Here is a 17,372-nt window from a genome sequence, read left to right as displayed (position 1 = left end):
AATGGACAGTGTATTGTATTTAAATTGATTCACTTCTCTAATTTAAGAAATGTATAATTTTTTTGTGCCATCCATCAGTAATGTTCCTTATGTGAGTGGCATATCTGATATATTAAAAATGTTTTATTAGAAATGTTATATTCTTTGAAAATAATGTGGAAAAACAATACAATTCAAAAACCATTTAAAAACGAACCATTTTAGTACATACATTAAACATTTTAAATTGATATTTTGTCAAAATGCTACCTTGTGGTCAGCATTTGAAAAACAAAATTGATCGAATGACTGTGAAGACTTCAACAGTGTTACAAAAACTTCTATTTAAAATGTAAGATTTTATTATGAACTTTTCATTCATCAACAAAATTACTTAAAATATTTAAGCATTTTCAACATTGATGATAATAATAAGAAGTGTTTCTTCAGCACCACAACAGCATATTAGAATTGATGACATTTTAAAATATATTAAAACAGATTTTTAAATGATAATATTATGTCTCACAACATTATTTTGGTTTATCGCTCAGCCCTTGTCATAAGTGTAAGGATCTCATGAATATGAAACAAACACACAGTGGCAGTGCAAATGCAAATATAAATTGCATTCAGCTCACATTAACAGATAATGGGTGTTTTGGGTTTTCTGTCTTCCTGTGGAGGTGCTTTTGGTCACACTGTTGATCACTGATCACTGCTTCGAAACAATTGATCTTGGCAGTCAACAGGATATTATTTTCAGCTTTGCACAACGAGTCATGAGTACAGTGATTATGGTAATATTTTGGTAAGTCAATATTGAAGGAATCCCTTGTGTTTCCTGCTGCTGTTGTATGAGGGACTAAATGCTGCCAGGTTTAACAGCTCGAAGCACTGTCACTCTTTTTAATTGTTTTTCCTGTGTCTTAACTAAACTGTCTCTATCTGTCTCACTTTAATGGTCTGTTCTCGCTTACTGTTTCTCCTCTTTTTGGTTTCTCCTTAGACCTTTCCCTTCTCCCTCTCTCTCTCTCTCTCTCACCACGTGTGTTGGGTGTACAGTGATCACAGCATGGGAATCGTCTCTTACTCGTTTGTGTCTGTCTAGTGGGTTAGGGTGGTGTCCTCTTTCCCTCTTTCTCTTCCACAAATCCTTTATTCTGTTTTTGTAGGTTCCTAGTGAGTTTCATGGTGGATGCCCGGGGTGGGTCAATGAGAGGAAGTCGTCATGATGGGATGCGTATAATCATTCCACCCAGAAAGTGTCCAGCACCGACGCGAATCACCTGCCGCCTAGCAAAGAGGCACCGCCTGGCGTACCCACCCCCTATGGTGGAGGGAGAGGGCCTAGTGAGCAGGCTGGTGGAGATGGGGCCAGCCGGGGCACAGTTTTTGGGGTAAGAGTTCCTCTGTGGTGGCTTAAATTATCTGTAGTTTCACAGTTAAATCAGATAAATCATGAACAACATAATCTTAGCCTAATTGCATTAGTTTTTAACTTTTTGTCAAAAATGTCAATGGGGAATGAGTTCAGATTAATGTCAGGATTTCCTTCTTAAATTCTCATCAAATTAGTCCTGAACGCAATATGGATGGTGCAATTTCCCATCTGTTTAATGAATTCTCCCCTTATTGTCTTCATTTCATTTCAGACCTGTGATAGTTGAAATTCCTCATTTCGGCTCCATGCGGGGAAAGGAGAGGGAGCTGATTGTCCTACGCAGTGATAATGGAGAAACCTGGAAAGAACATCACTATGACTTTAAAGTGACAGAGCTCACCTCGATCCTCAATGGCATGGATGAGGGTAATGTACTAATGACTTAACTAAAATGTCAGACTAATATGGTTTTCATTAAGCAGCTCATGGGTGTTAAATCTTTATAATGTTGTTTGTTTGTATTTTCATATTTAATGACAGAGATGGACAGTCCAGCAGAGCTGGAGAAAAAACGTATTTGCCGCATCATCACAAAAGATTTCCCACAGTACTTTGCGGTGGTGTCACGCATCAAGCAAGAGAGTGATTACATGGGACCAGAGGGTGGAGTCCTGAGCAGTGAGGCAGTTCCCATGGTGAAGGCTGCCTTTCCTCAGGGAGCGCTTACAAAGAAGATTCGTGTTGGACTACAGGTATAAGATCTTATCAAAAGGTTGTTGTATGATTATGTTTGGTCTAGCTTTTGTATTAAATTATATTTATTTTATTTTATGGAATACCTTATTAGGGAAGTTTTCTATAGAAAATGTCTGTTTATGGTTATTATCACTAATTATAAGCTATATAGATTAAAAACTGCGTGCAAGCCATAATGATTTTTGGTTTTCCAGTTATTTTTTTATTTCAAGTAAGTTTTTTTTTTCAATAAATAAGTGTAATTGATTCGTAAGTGGAATTAATTTAAACAATTTACATAAAACTGAGCTGTCTTATCATCTCAAGGGGCTCTGGGAACATTGTTTCTCTCTATCACACACATACACACACTATAGTAGAATGTTTTCTCACAGAACACAGACATAATAGCAGAATAGCATCTGTTCTTTGGACAGTAACTTCCAGCAGTGGTCAGGATACATTTCTTGGTAAACATCTCATAACCATAGCATAGAAACTGAGAGTATATACAGTACAGACCAAAAGTTTGGACACACCTTCTCATTCAAAGAGTTTTCTTTATTTTCATGACTATGAAAATTGTAGATTCACACTGAAGGCATCAAATTTATGAATTAACACATGTGGAATTATATATGGAATTATATAAATAATAAAAAAGTGTGAAACAACTGAAAATATGTCAAATTCTAGGTTCTTCAAAGTAGCCACCTTTTGCTTTGATTACTGCTTTGCACACTCTTGGCATTCTCTTGATGAGCTTCAAGAGGTAGTCACCTGAAATGGTCTTCCAAAAGTCTTGAAGGAGTTCCCCGAGAGATGCTTAGCACTTGTAGGCCTTTTGCCTTCTGTCTGCGGTCCAGCTCACCCCTAAACCATCTCGATTGGGTTCAGGTCCGGTGACTGTGGAGGCCAGGTCATCTGGCACAGCACCCCATCACTCTCCTTCTTGGTCAAATAGCCCTTGATGCCTTCAGTGTGACTCTACAATTTTCATAGTCATGAAGATAAAGAAAACTCTTTGAATGAAAAGGTGTGTCCAAACGTTTGGTCTGTACTGTATGTTACACAAGAAAAAAGTCAGAAGACTAAAGCAATAAAAAAGCTGTATACATTCCAAGGATGATTAATTAGTTGCCTAGAGTGGTTATGCAAAATGTCCCTGAGACATGAACCAAAAAAAAAAAACCTGCATTGGAACAGAAAAATATGCCCTTTAGATGCTCTTCTGTTTTTTTTTATCCTGTTCATCATACCACTTTATTCTGTTTTTCTCTCAGGCTCAGCCTTTGCCAGAAGACATTGTGCGGATTATCACTGCTAACCGTGCATCCTTCAGCCCGATTGTAACTGTGGAGCCCAGGAGGAGGAAATTCCACAAGCCTATCACAATGACAATCCCCATGCCACCCAGAGCCAAAGAGGCTGTTGCTAATGGACGCAAAGGAGAACCTGCCCCCTGCCTTAGACTGCTCTGTAGCATTACAGGCACGTGAATAGTTTGTGTGTGTATTTTAAATAAAATGAGGAAAATGTCAGATTGTGTTGGCTAAATAAACTGCACGTTATTTGAGATGCCCCATCTGAATTTTAATTCCAACATTTGTGTTTACTTTGTTGTATACAGAGTTTAAAGTGTGTAAAATCTGATATTGATATTTTGATATTTCAAAACTGTTTTGTTTTTAGGTGGAACATCCCCTGCACAGTGGGAAGACATCACTGGGACCACTCCGCTCTCCTTTGTCACAGACTGTGTTTCCTTCACCACAAATGTGTCTGCCAGGTTAGTCTCAGTTGATGTTGGAGTCAAATTGTACAGCATTTTCCTTATTGTAGGTGAATTCTTTCCATTCCTTTTGTAGATTTTGGTTGGCAGACTGTCAGCAAATCAGCGAGACTGTGGGTTTAGCATCTCAGCTGTACAGAGAGCTGATCTGCGTTCCTTACCTGGCCAAGTTTGTGGTGTTTGCTAAAATGATTGACCACATAGAGACCCGCTTGCGTTGCTTCTGCATGACTGACGACAAAGTCGACAAAACTCTGGAGCAGCAGGAGAACTTTGAGGAGGTGGCAAGGAGCAAAGACATTGAGGTGTGCCGTTTTAACTCGCACGCTACCCTACACACACTCTTTAGACATGTTCACATAAATAATTAATGTTGAACACACTTTTAGTGTTTGGAAACAGTGAGTCATGAGTTTGTGAGTATTCTTGTGTATATGAAGACAAAGAAAAAAAAAACATGTTTTCACTGTAGTTCACAGGACATTTTCATATAAACACCCACTTGCTAATATTCTCCAGTATTCAAACACAATAACCTTTCTGATCATTTACTGATACCATAGAGACATAAATATATAAATGCTAATGATTTGTCACCCATTCCTTTTTGTCAGATTCTGGAGGGTAAGCCCATTCATGTTGAATGCTACGGCAACATCACTCCTCTGGCAAAGAGTGGTCAGCAACTTGTCTTCAACTTCTATGCCTTCAAAGAGAACCGACTTCCATTCAATGTCAAGGTTTGTGAGACAGTGGCCTAATTCTTATATTTACATATTCCATTTACATTTAGTCATTTAGCAGACATTTTTATCCAAAGCAACATACAAATGAGGAGAATGGAAGCAAAAGAACAATGATATGCAAGTGCTAAAACAAGTTCCAGTTTTCTTAACGCAGTACATGTAGCAAGGTTTTTTTAATTTATATAATAAATAAAAAGAAAACAGAATAGAAAAAGAATAGTGCAAGCTAGTGTTAAAGGCCTTTTTTGCCTTTGTTAATTGTATGATAAATAAAAAGAAAACAAATAGATAGAATAAGAAAAGATATGAAAACCTAGTGTTAGATTTAATTTAAGAAAACAAGCAGTAAATGAATGGAGTGCAAGTTTTTTTTTTTGGAAGAATAGAATTAAAATAGAGAGTGCTAGCATTAAGCACTCTCAAATAAATATGGAAGAGATTAGTGTTGTCATACAACACTACAGTGACATACAGCGCTTTGATTTCCGCGAAGCAGAAAACACGGATGGAATCTCAAAATCCAGTCATGAAAATGAAACTTACATTTTAGTATGGACAGTCACGGAATTTGTCAAAGTTAGCATAAATTAATCAAATCGGTTGTAATTGGTTGAAATATTAAACCTGCATGTTCTGCGCGTCTCTGTTTGAATGAATGAATGGCAGAGACGTGCGGGTTTGTTTACTACACAGACTGAAGCATGTGACGCTTGCAGTAATTTCAGCATCTGCCATCTCAATGAGGACATAAATACCTAAACAACATCACCAGAACTGTTCTAAGTCACTTCACAATCATCTTACCATTTCATTTGATTAAAACTAATGTCAATTTAAAGGTATTCACGGTAACCCGTCAAAATAAAAGTTCATTTTTTAAATAAAGGCATTGTGCTAGAAATATTATTATTATTTAGTAGAATGTATGTAATACTGCTACTATTGTTAAAACTTAAAAATAAATCACACTATATTTCTTCCATGTTTTAATTTTAATAGCAAATCCCCTTTATTTACCAAAAAATAAAATGTTTAAATTTCATTTATTAAAAGACAAATTAAATTTGGGTGAAACTTGTTTACTGTTTTCATTAATTATATAACTTGTAGAAAAACTTTAAACACAATTATAAATAAGTATAAAGAATGGCATTGGTTTCATTTTTAGTGCTAAAAGTTTTTTTTTAATTTTTTTATTTCCATATTTTTGTGTTTTGCTTTGGTACTGAAATTGGTAAAGAGAACCGTGGGTTTTCACTGGTATCAGTACCAAATACAAAAATTTTGGTACCGTGACAACACTAGAAGAGATATGTTTTTAGCCAATTCTTGAAGATGGCTAAGGACTCAGCTGCATGGACTGAGTCAGGCAGGTCATTCCACCAGGAGGGAACGTTTCATTTAAAAGTCTGTGAAAGTTATTTTGTGCCTCTTTGGGATGGCTGGCACAATAAAGTGACGTTCACTTGCAGAACGCAAGCATCTAGAGGGCACATAAGTCTGAAGTAGCGAATTTAGGTAAAGGTTAGAGCCAGTGGTGGTTTTGTAGGCAAACATTAATGCCTTGAATTATTGAATTATGCAAGCAGCTATTGGTAGACAGTGCAGATTGATAAACAGAGGTGTGACCTGCTTTTTTTAGCTCTTTAAAAATTTATCTTGGTGTCACGTTTTGGATTAATTGTAAAGGTTTGATAGAACTAGCTGGAAGACATGCCAAGAGAGCATTGCAATAGTCCAGGTTTGGAACAACATTAGGGTGAGTAAATGGTTACAAAATTTTAATTTTTACATGAGTTAATCCTTTAAGTATGCACATATTGAATTTCAGTAAACAGGTATTTTCAAGTAAACCAGTTATGAAGTTAAATCTGAACATTGAAATTAAATGCAAAAGCTATATTTACCCTATTGATCGAAGATATAATGTTATATGTTTTTTTTCGGGTTGCACTGGCAGATGTAACAAATGTCTCAGATATTATATAGATATTTAGCAATGTGGATGCAGCATCACAATTTTTAGTTTTTTTTTGGGTTACCAGTGCCACTGAAAAATGCTCTATTCATAGTCATCCATAAATTATATATTCCATGAACAAAAGTGTCCTATAACAGGTATAGCAAAGGTATAGCCAAAGTGTCCTATAATTAGCATTTGGCTGGTCATGTGACCACAGTACAGCAGACCCCATTAGGCAGCTCAGCTCAATGTAAAATGAAGCAGCTTTATTAGACTACTGATTTGACTGGAGATATATGTTAAGACTTTTTGTCATTCTATGTTGTCTATGTGGATGTGTTTTGTAGGTCAGAGATATGGGCCAAGAGCCATGTGGGAGAATCTCATTCCTCAGAGAACCTAAAATCGCAAAAGGCATGCCACAGAGTGCAATCTGCAATCTTAACTTTTCACTGCCAACACACAGGAAGGTAAGAACAGAAAAAAACATGATTGTGTGATATTTTCTCTGGTGTTATCTGGAGTCTATTAAACATGTCACAGAGCTATTTGTGTTGCTGCTTTAGATGTAACTTTGTTTGGCATTTCTTTTTGTCCTGCTCTCTTTTAATCTCTGCATCTGCGTTTATTATCTTTTCTATTCCTTTACTGTCCTCTTTGCACTCTTTTTCTCTTACTCCTCTCTTTCCAATACCATCTTCACCTACTCACCATCCTCGGCTGCTGCTGCTCCATTATGTATTGCTGCAATGCACCGTGGGAAATTTTAGGATATGGAGTCGGATCCTGATGATGAGGTACTTATTTCATAACTTGTCCACCTTTGCCTTTAATGTGGTGCTTATGTGATCATTCGCTTATTTATGTGATTGGTCAAAAGCTTTTGTACCAGCTCCTGTCATTGGTCAGGCAAGTGCATGACTTATTTTTGTGTTTATGAGTATATTTAAAGCGTTGTGTTATTTTTTGGCTTGGTGGAAATGTTTTCCACATATCTCTTTTGCAGATTTAAGTTTTATTAAATTCTATTTCAAAGTTAAGCAATTAGGCAGTTTCACTGGAAAATACTAACATTTCACATTGTTAGCAAATGGGCTGTGCTTGTCTAGTTGGCCCTCTGTCAGGAGACCACATTTCAAAGTAAAATGAAGCACAACATTCCTTACTAAAACTAAATCAATTTAAATATTTTTCTGATATCCTAAATTAAGTTCAAACATGAATTAATTTCTTTCAAACATGCACTGAAATAATCTGGACGAACATAGATACAGTGCTTTCAAAACAATCAAAAGGAAGTTGTAGTAGTTAGCCACTTAAAAGATCATTGCACTACGATTTTTGTCACTTTGTTCTTACATAGGATTTTTACATTTTTGTGTTATTACAGAATGACAAAGATCGACGACATACCTTTGCTTCATTAGCATTGCGAAAGCGATACAGCTATCTGGCCGATCCAGCATCCAGTGAGTCCTACATTTTCTTTATTCTTGAAACATCAGCATGACATAATCACATAGTCAAAGCTTCACACGTGCACAGGCATCTGATACAGGCATATATGAAGTCACAATAACATCATATCTCACCATTTTCAAAAAGAGTACTGCCGGTATATAATGTCTGTGTACATTAGTGATAAAAAATTTCATTTGTTTGCTTGCTTTTTTTTGCCTCTGTTTTTCTTTTTTTTCATGTTTATTGTTTTTTTGTTCCATTGTTTCACATTTCATATGATTTGCTACCACATTGTCTATACAGGTTGTGTATTGGTTGATGTGTATTTTAATAAACTCATCATTATTTCTCATTTGTTGTTGTTATTTGTTTAATTTTCAAAAGAATTTGTTTGCTTTTTAGACACTTCTTATAATTGCTCATGAGGAGAAACTATCAAAAACTGACTCAATGTCAATACTCAATACTTGCTTTCTTATTCATTTATTAATATTTTATCCCTTGTAATTAGCCAGTTTATCTGTTTGTTGCCATTTGATGTAAGTAGATTGTCACAATACCAAAATGTCAGTAGTCAATACAAGTATTACTGAAATTTTGTTATTTCAAAAACAACATCTAGAACTAATAGGCTATTAAACATACTTATTTAATTAAAAAGGTAAATTATTAAGGTAATTAGTAATGATAAATTAAAACAGTAGCATATAGTCTTCAAGTTTCTCAACTAAACATTATATATGTTCCATAAATGGGGCTGTAATTTTTTCCCCAAGGCTAACTTGGTGTTTATGTTTGATTGTGTTTTTTTCTTACCATTTTGTTTAATATTGATGATATAATAAATAGTGACAGGTCTATTAGGCTTTATTTACATTGCAAAACCTAATGCACAGATCTATATTGCAGGAATCTTACTGACTCAATATAAATTCACTAAGTACTCAGTACTACCAATACTGTAGGATTTTATACCTAAACACTGGTACTTATGACATCCCTAAGTAGAAATTAATAGACAATTAAAACTTTTTAAAACATTTTATATTTGAACATATTTTCAGAACATTTTGAGCTTCTTATTTAAAGGGTTAGTTCACCCTAAAATGAAAATTTTGTCATTAATCACTTACCCCCATGTTGTTCCAAACCCTTAAAAGCTCTGTTTGTCTTCAGAACACAATTTAAGATATCTTGGATGAAAACCTGGAAGCTTGGGACTGTCCCATAGACTGCCAAGTAAATAACAGTGTCAAGGTCCACAAAAGGTATGAAAAGTCCTCGTCAGAAAACTCCATCTACCATCAGACGTGCAATCTGCGACAGTCTCAAGCCTCCAGTTTTTCTTCCAAAATATCTTAAATTGTGTTCCGAAAATGAACTGAGCATTTACTGGTTTGGAACGAAGTGATTAAGGACAAAATTTTCATTTTTGGGTGAGCTAACCCTTTAAGTGGCTAATATTTTTCACCATCATTTTGCATTTCCACCCATGTGCCACAGTCACGGATTATGTTTTTTTTTTTTTTTTTACTTTTCATTGTTAAAAGCATCTACAGTTTCATTATTTCCACTGCTGTTTGTTTTTGAATTTATCCCCTGACTAAATCTTTCTTGTTTCTCTTTTCTCTCTTATTTAACCATTTCCGTTTACTTTGTTTATTAATTTGATTATGCTAGAAACAGCTGAAAGAGGCCATAACACCACTCCAAAAACCACACCGCAGCCTTCTGGCTATGCTTACAAGCCTGTCTTTACGACGCGCTCCTACCAGGCCTGGGCGACAAGCTCCCCCGTCAATGTCCCCACCCAGACCAAGTCTGGATTTGGCTCCCTCTCCAGCTCCTCATCCAACACCCCCTCAGCCTCCCCACTGAGATCGGTGTGGTCTGTGAACTCTGCTTCTCCTATCAAATCCATTATTGGAGGTTCACCAGCATCTTCCATCAAATCTGCCAGTGACGTTGCATCACCTATTCGATCCTACAGAACTATCTCGTCACCAATAAAAACTGTAGTTCAAGGTGCACAGTATCCAGTCCAAGCCTCCCCCACCCTTCTGTCCTCTCCAGGCAAGAGTGCCCCTGATCCAGTTTCACTTAAGGGCCTCACAGGGCTTTCAGCCAGGACTTCGCCTGTACCATCTGGCGGAACCTTGCTGGAAAGATCCTCTATTGCTATGACTCCTCCAGCCTCACCTAAATCTTCACTAAACATGTACAGCTCAAGTTTGCAATATAAGTCTGTCGTAACTTCAAACCCTCCAGCAAACTGCTCCCCGATTAGAACTGTCCCGGGCTTCTCCTCTAACAGAACCAGCACTGATGCCTCTGCCAGAGGATTTCTGTCATCCCTCTCCTCACCATTGAAATCTGGCTCAGCCACTACAACCGCTGCCCTGATCAATGGGACAGTTTCCCCAACCAAATATCGCTCCTCCTCTCCAACAACGCATCTTACCAACACTCTCCAGGAAAGAATTCAAGCCACGACAAATGCAGCAACAACAAGTGTAAATGCTGCATTTGATGAAGTGGAAAAAACTTTTAATTCCTGCTCTGCTGGCTATGGCACACTAAAGTCAGTGTCCTCCACTCCCTCATCCTCTTACCAGTCTATCCGTTCCTCTGCATCTAGCTCACTGTATGCCTCCCTCAGAACCCCTCCAAATTCTACCACATCTGTAACTTCCAGCACTATTACAGTCCCTGTGTATTCCGTCATAAATGTCTTACCAGAACCCCAGTTTAAAAAGCTCCCTGAAGTCTCCATGCCAACAGCTGCTCTCCTGTCCCCCAGAAAGGTCATGCCCCAAGAGGTTAATGTCCAGACTCAGTCCTCTTTTGCCAGAACTCTGTCTCCTGTCAAAACTCCAATGAACATGTCCCCAGGAACAATAAAAGCTGCCACCTCTTCATCCCCTCTGTCCAACAGCCAAGAGATACTAAAAGATGTGGCTGAAATGAAGGAGGACTTGATCAGAATGTCTGCAATTTTGCAAACTGATACAAATTCAAGCTCCAAAGGTTATCATTCGGACTCTAAGGAACATAAAGTTGAAGATGAGGAGCCTTTCAAGATTGTAGAGAAGGTCAAACAGGACCTTGTCAAAGTCAGTGAAATTCTTAGCAAGGATGTTTTGAGAGAGAGTAAGGCAAATATTAACAACACCAAAACAGAATATGTCCTAGAGGATGACATAGATGATAATGCACAAAATGTATGGAGATGCCCACCTCGATATGAAACATTAGCTCCTCAAGTCAAAACAAAACCAGTATCTGAGAGAGATTTTAACCTGGCTAAAGTTGTTGATTACCTAACCAACGACATTGGCACAAGTTCTCTTTCTAAAATAGCAGAGGCTAAACATAGAACTGAGGAAGCAAGGAGAGAAGGAGAGGAGAAACAAAAACGTGTCCTGAAACCTGCTATGGCATTACAGGAGCACAAGCTCAAAATGCCTCCAACCAACATGCGCCCTTCACCTTCAGAAAAAGAGCTATCAAAGCTTGCAGATGTATTGTTTGGCCCTGAAATAGCACTAGACTCTCCTGATGATGTCTCCCATGACCAAGATAAAAGTCCACTGTCAGACAGTGGGTTTGAAACTCGCAGTGAAAGAACTCCCTCTGCCCCCCAAAGTGCAGAAGGATTGGGGCCCAAAGGCCTCTTTCAGGAGATTCCTCCTGTTATCACTGAAACACGGACTGAGGTTGTTCATGTCATAAGAAGCTATGAGCCTCCAGAGAATCCTAAGGAGCCAGCATTGGAAGATGCTAGAATGACAAAGACTCCACTGCGATGTGCAGACAATGAGCCCCGATCACCTGGTGGGTCCATCAAAGAAAGAGTTAAAGCTTACCAAGCCAGAGTCAATGCAGAGGATGATGTGATGAGCAAAGGTATGCGGGTCAAAGAGGAAACTCACATTACAACAACTACAAGAATGGTATACCACAAACCCCCCATTAAAGAAGTTGCATCTGAGAGGATGGAGGAGACCATGTCTGTACGAGACATAATGAAGGCCTTCCAATCTGGCAAGGATCCATCTAGAGAGTTAACAGGCCTGTTTGAGCACAAAAGCAGCAGTGAAGGGGCAGATCCTTCTGATAGGCCTCTAGACCCAATGCCCAAAGTTGAGCGCATCATTGAGGTTCACATTGAGAAAGGCAACAAAGCTGAACCAACTGAAGTAATTATCAGAGAAACAAAAAATCATCCTGAGAAGGAAATGTACATATATCAGGGAAAAAGTGGCATGAAAGAACTGCAAAACAGATTGAGCAGTGAGCAACATGACAGCATAGAGCCTGAAGAATCTCTTCCTTGTTATCAGGACTCCAGAATACACATGCCTGTCTCTGTGGAGGATGATAAAACCTTGAAACTTCTTAGTCAGCAGTCAGTGGAGTACCATGATGATGAATCATCTGAAACAAGGGGAGAATCATACAAATTTGCAGAGAAAATGCTCCTGTCAGATAAATTTGACTCTTCCCATTCAGACTCAGATGAATCTGTGATTGACAGGTTTCAGTACTATGGTGAGGGAACACAAGGTGGCTCAATTAGAGAATTCATGCTAAAGCCTGATAGGTCAGCTAGATCATCAGAAGATGACAATTATGACAAACTCACTTTGCTGCAGTATTCTTCTAATCCTGATAGTCCAAAAAAGTCTATTTGGATGAGAGTTTCTGAGGATGGGCAGAGTAAAAGCAGAGAGAATCACAAATATGAGGATAGAGTAGACAGAACTGTCAAAGAGGCTGAGGAAAAGCTTAGTGAAGTTTCACAATTCTTTCGTGATAAAACTGAAAAACTGAATGACGAGCTTCAGTCCCCTGAAAAGAAGCATCACAGACAAGATGCAAGGGAGACTCGTTCTGGGCCAAGCTCAACACGTAGTAGCCCAGAGAGGTCAATGCACAGGACTGGAGGTACTGGAGAGGACTGGAGTAGAGACAGGTTTAGGGATAAATATGATTCCCAAGACAGAAAATGTGCCAGTCTACCAAGCAGTCCTGAAAGACGAGTCTTGCTTCGATACAATGATGACCCAAAAAAGGGAGACAGCTCATCTGCAAGCAGTGCAAGTGAATCGTCTAAATATTTCCAGCCTTCAACATCTAAGGTTAGCTCAGTAAGGATGAAATTTGAATCAGAGGCCCAGAAACAAGATAAAGGTCCACAATGGGGACAAACTTCCGGATCCCCAGTGAGGAAGCTGCAGGAAAGTAAGCTGCCTGTTTATCAAGTTTTTGCAGGGGGTAATCTCCCAAAGTCAACAGAGTCTTCAGAAAGTGAGAGAATCCCTAAAAAAGATAGTGAGGTTGGGCAAAGTTACAATGTTCGAAAGGCTCAAGCATATGCCCAAAGTCAGCAGAGTGAAAGACAGAGAAATAGGTCAGATAACTCTTCACCAAAATATAACCAAAATGATTACAGTAAGGAGCAAATTGCCAATGAAGACATGAAAATATATAAAACATGGGAAAACCATGGCAATGGGCAACTGAAAGGCCAAAAGAAAAAGCTTACTCATACTCTAGTGCATGATAGGCAAAAGGACAACTCACATAATGAACCGCACTCATTGAGAGATGGAAACACCACAAAAGAAGAAACAACTAAAAAGATCATTTACACAGAGCTTGTAATTCGAGAAGACCCTAGTAATGCTGAAAAATGCAATGGTACTCTAAAAAAAAACTCGGAATCACAAATTCCTGTTAGGGTTTCATCTAGTTTTATAGACCACCATCAAAGTAGTACTTTAAAGTTAGATTCCTCCATTAAATCTGAAAGAATAGGGTCTCACATAACCAGAAATACACAGCACCCTCATTCTGGTGCTAGCAAATCACCTAGAGATGTGTCATCTGTACTGAACTCAGATTCTAGCAGGCAGATTGTTAATATAGTCTGTAATGGTGTGGATGATAACCAAGTTGAGTATATTGAAAAAGTTAGCCCAGGTGTCACTGCGGACATCAAACCTCTTCCTGTGTATGTCAGCATTCAAGTAGGTAAACAGTATGAGAAAGAAACTGCCACTGGACAGTTAGGCACATACAAAAAAGTTGTAAGCCATGAGAGCAGGACAGTACATGAAACACGAGGAACATTTTATTCTGTTAAACAGAAACAGCCGCCATCACCACAGGGAAGCCCAGAAGATGACACGTTAGAGCAGGTTACATTTATGGACAGTTCAGGAAAGGGTCCCATAACTCCTGAGACACCTACCTTGGAGGAGGTCAGCTACGACCTGAACTCCAGAGCTCCTGAGCCTGTCATCGGTTCCATGGCTGGCATGCCTAGCCCAATCCCAGAGGAGTCTGAGGAAGACGAGCAGCTGAAGACTTTCATTTTCAGAGAAGTATCAGCAGAAAAAGCCAAGTCAGCCACTCAAACATCAGAGCCTTCGAAAAGAAAATCAGACTCAAATGGAAAAAGGTCAAAAGACAAACGCATAGCTTATATCGAGTTCCCACCACCACCACCTTTAGAAACTGAACATGCTGATCCTGAAAAGAGGGGGTCATGTCCTTCCTCAGAAGCAGAAACAGAGATGATGGAGGTGAACCTGCAAGAGGAACATGACAGACATCTCCTTGCAGAGCCAATAATCAGAGTCCAGCCTCCTTCCCCTCTTCCACCTGGAGCTGACAACAGTGACTCTAGTGATGATGAATCTGTTTTTCAGCCTGTCCCCCTTAAGAAGTACACCTTCAAAATGGCTGAGGAGTGTGATAAATTTGTTAAGCCTAGGAAACCAGAGAGAAATGGCTCACACCACAAGGAATCAGGTATCAATGGTATTGTCAAAGGAGATGAGGTAGAATGTGAACAGAATGGAAATGATCAGTCTATCACAGATTGCTCTATAGCAACAACGGCTGAATTTTCCCATGATACAGATGCCACTGAGATAGATTCTCTTGATGGGTATGACCTACAAGATGAGGATGATGGATTGAGTGACCCTAAAACATCCAGCCTGTCGATTGAGGGAAAAGCAGGAGATCGGGCTTTCAGCCAGAGCAAACTTGAAGTGATTGAAGAGGAGAGCACACCAAATGAGGAAACTGGGGAAAAGGCAAAAACAAAAAGGACATCGGGTAAAAAATCAGACAATGGGAAAGAAGATACAATCTATTCTTTGGAGGGAAGACACCCAGATAGACAAGGTTTTGCAGACAATTATTTCAAGAACCAACTAGAGGAGTGCATAAACACTACCTTTAAAACGGTGGCTACTAAAGGCTTGGATTTTGATCCATGGTCTGGTAAAGTGGGAGAGGAGGGAACTTTTGATGCTAAGAACAAAGATGAAGATCCAAAGCCCTGTACTTTGTCAGTGGAAGACAAATCACAAGCAACCACACCGGATACCACTCCAGCAAGAACCCCAACAGATGAGAGCACCCCAACTAGTGAGCCCAACCCTTTCCCCTTCCACGAGGGCAAGATGTTTGAGATGACCCGCAGTGGTGCTATTGACATGAGCAAGAGGGACTTTGTTGAAGAGAGACTCCAGTTTTTCCAGATTGGTGAGCATACATCAGATGGGCAGTCAGGGGACAAGGGGAAAGGGGGCAGCAATGCGGGGGTAGACGCCTCTCACTCAAAGGCAGGGGAAAGAGCTGTAGAGGGGAAGGTAGAGGCAACTACAGATTTAACACCATCCAGAAGCAGCACAGTACAAGGCAGTGCTGACTGCCTGGACGCACCTCCATTCGCTGACACCACCTCATGCACTGTCACAGCCTCCAAGGTCGACCCCAAATTACGCACCCCCATTAAGATGGGCATCGCAGCTTCCATTACTATAAAGAAAGACACTGGCTCAGCTGAACTGACTGATGTTAAAACTGAGTCCTCAGAAAGTCAGATGCTGGAATACATTAGTTTGGAGTCTCAATTAGTGGAAAGTCACTTTGATAGCAGGTGCACTAACTCTTCCCCGGCTGGCAGAAAAGATTACCCATCAGAAAACTACAATAACAACAATAACTTAGAGTCCTCCAATGTGCAGGCCAACTACATCCACTGTGGAAGTGTAGTCTTCAATTTGCAGTCATCTTCTGAACCCACCTTACAGAAAGCTAGTAGAATAGAAGCTCAGTTCTGTAGGGAGTCTTTGGACAAAGCAGAGAAAACCAGTACTGAGAGTCCTCAGACTAAAGTAGTCTCAGAAAACAGGCAGCCAAAGTCTAGGCTCCCAGTCAAGGCAGCAGGGTTCAGTTTTAACACACTCAGTTCAGGGAAGCAGAAGCCTAAACAGGTTGTGAGGCCAGAGGCAAGGAAAGTGGATCTTGCATCCATAATGCCTGAGCCCAAGTCTAGAATACCTGTCAAGGACATCAAAAGAAATGGTGCAGCTAACTCAGCTGTCACATCTCAGGTCGTTCCAAGTGCAAGTAAGCTCCCAGAGTCAGAGAGATCAGTCAGACCAGTGGTTCCCTCTAGGCTGCCTTTCAAAGACAGGTCATGTGGTCCTTCCGAGGCAGGTAGAGGTAACTTTAGCGAGGTGTGTAGGCAGTCAATTGAGTTCTTAAAGAATGTTAGCGGGGAAGCAATAAAGGTGGCCGAACGACTTTCAGACGAGGAGAAACAGACACAGGGAGAGCAGTCGCAATCGGAGGAGGACAGCAGCACATCACGAAGCACCTCACTATCGGACCCCTCTCAGTCCCAGCCCTCCCTCTCCGCTGGCTCCTCCCGAGGGGTCACACCCTCCAGGACAAAGGTCACAAGGGCGGCGGGGAGTGAGAGGAGGAGGAGTAAGCGGACTGGAGGAGGGAAGGAGGGCAGTAAGAACGAAGGGGCTCGCAGGTCGCCCCCCGTCGCGGAGATCAAGCCTAGTTTGTAAAACTTTATTGAAAACTTTACTTGATCCTTAGTTGCATGAGCCGTTGTGACTGATTGGATTGCCTGTGACGTGACCAATAGCTGTCATTCTTGTCATTCTCTCATCACTGTGCTGTGTGACTGTACCGTACTGTATCTGTCCCTGTCAGATCTCCCCTTCTCTCTCCCCTACCTTCCACAGATAATGTATCCTAATAATGAGGGGTGGGGCACTGAGCAGTCTGTCTGTGCTGGGTTGATTAAAGGAATATATATCCGCTTCAGTGTTTGTAAACTTTGTTAGAAAAATTGTACAGTACTATGTTGTCTGCATGCCCCATCTCAACAAAGTCTTTTTTTATGTTTTATTTAAAAAATGTTATACCGTTGTATAAACTCATAGTTATTGCCTGCATAGATTCTGTTGAAAATTTGTTTCATGTACACAA

At 39.7% G+C, this 17,372-nt stretch overlaps 1 protein-coding gene across 34 annotated transcripts in view; it reads left to right on the top strand.

The window, feature by feature from the left end:
* Positions 1-17,372, top strand: part of ank3a (ankyrin 3a) — an 81,355-nt gene that overhangs the window by 53,052 nt on the left and 10,931 nt on the right. For 25 of the 34 annotated variants that reach the window (XM_026285672.1, XM_026285673.1, XM_026285677.1 and 22 more), the window contains 11 exons: positions 1,155-1,379; positions 1,635-1,789; positions 1,904-2,115; positions 3,382-3,589; positions 3,791-3,887; positions 3,967-4,195; positions 4,505-4,630; positions 6,947-7,069; positions 7,370-7,396; positions 7,990-8,068; positions 9,741-16,937. In XM_026285672.1, the coding sequence (XP_026141457.1) occupies positions 1,155-1,379; positions 1,635-1,789; positions 1,904-2,115; positions 3,382-3,589; positions 3,791-3,887; positions 3,967-4,195; positions 4,505-4,630; positions 6,947-7,069; positions 7,370-7,396; positions 7,990-8,068; positions 9,741-16,937 (8,678 nt within the window). Of the gene's footprint in view, positions 1-1,154; positions 1,380-1,634; positions 1,790-1,903; positions 2,116-3,381; positions 3,590-3,790; positions 3,888-3,966; positions 4,196-4,504; positions 4,631-6,946; positions 7,070-7,346; positions 7,397-7,989; positions 8,069-9,740; positions 16,938-17,372 lie in introns of those variants that run through there. The other 9 variants (XM_026285690.1, XM_026285674.1, XM_026285694.1 and 6 more) reach the window with 5 other exon arrangements.

Source organism: Carassius auratus, chromosome 17, assembly GCF_003368295.1.
Source record: "Carassius auratus strain Wakin chromosome 17, ASM336829v1, whole genome shotgun sequence".
Taxonomy (NCBI): Eukaryota; Metazoa; Chordata; class Actinopteri; order Cypriniformes; family Cyprinidae; genus Carassius; species Carassius auratus.
This window is presented reverse-complemented; position numbering and strand designations above follow the sequence as displayed.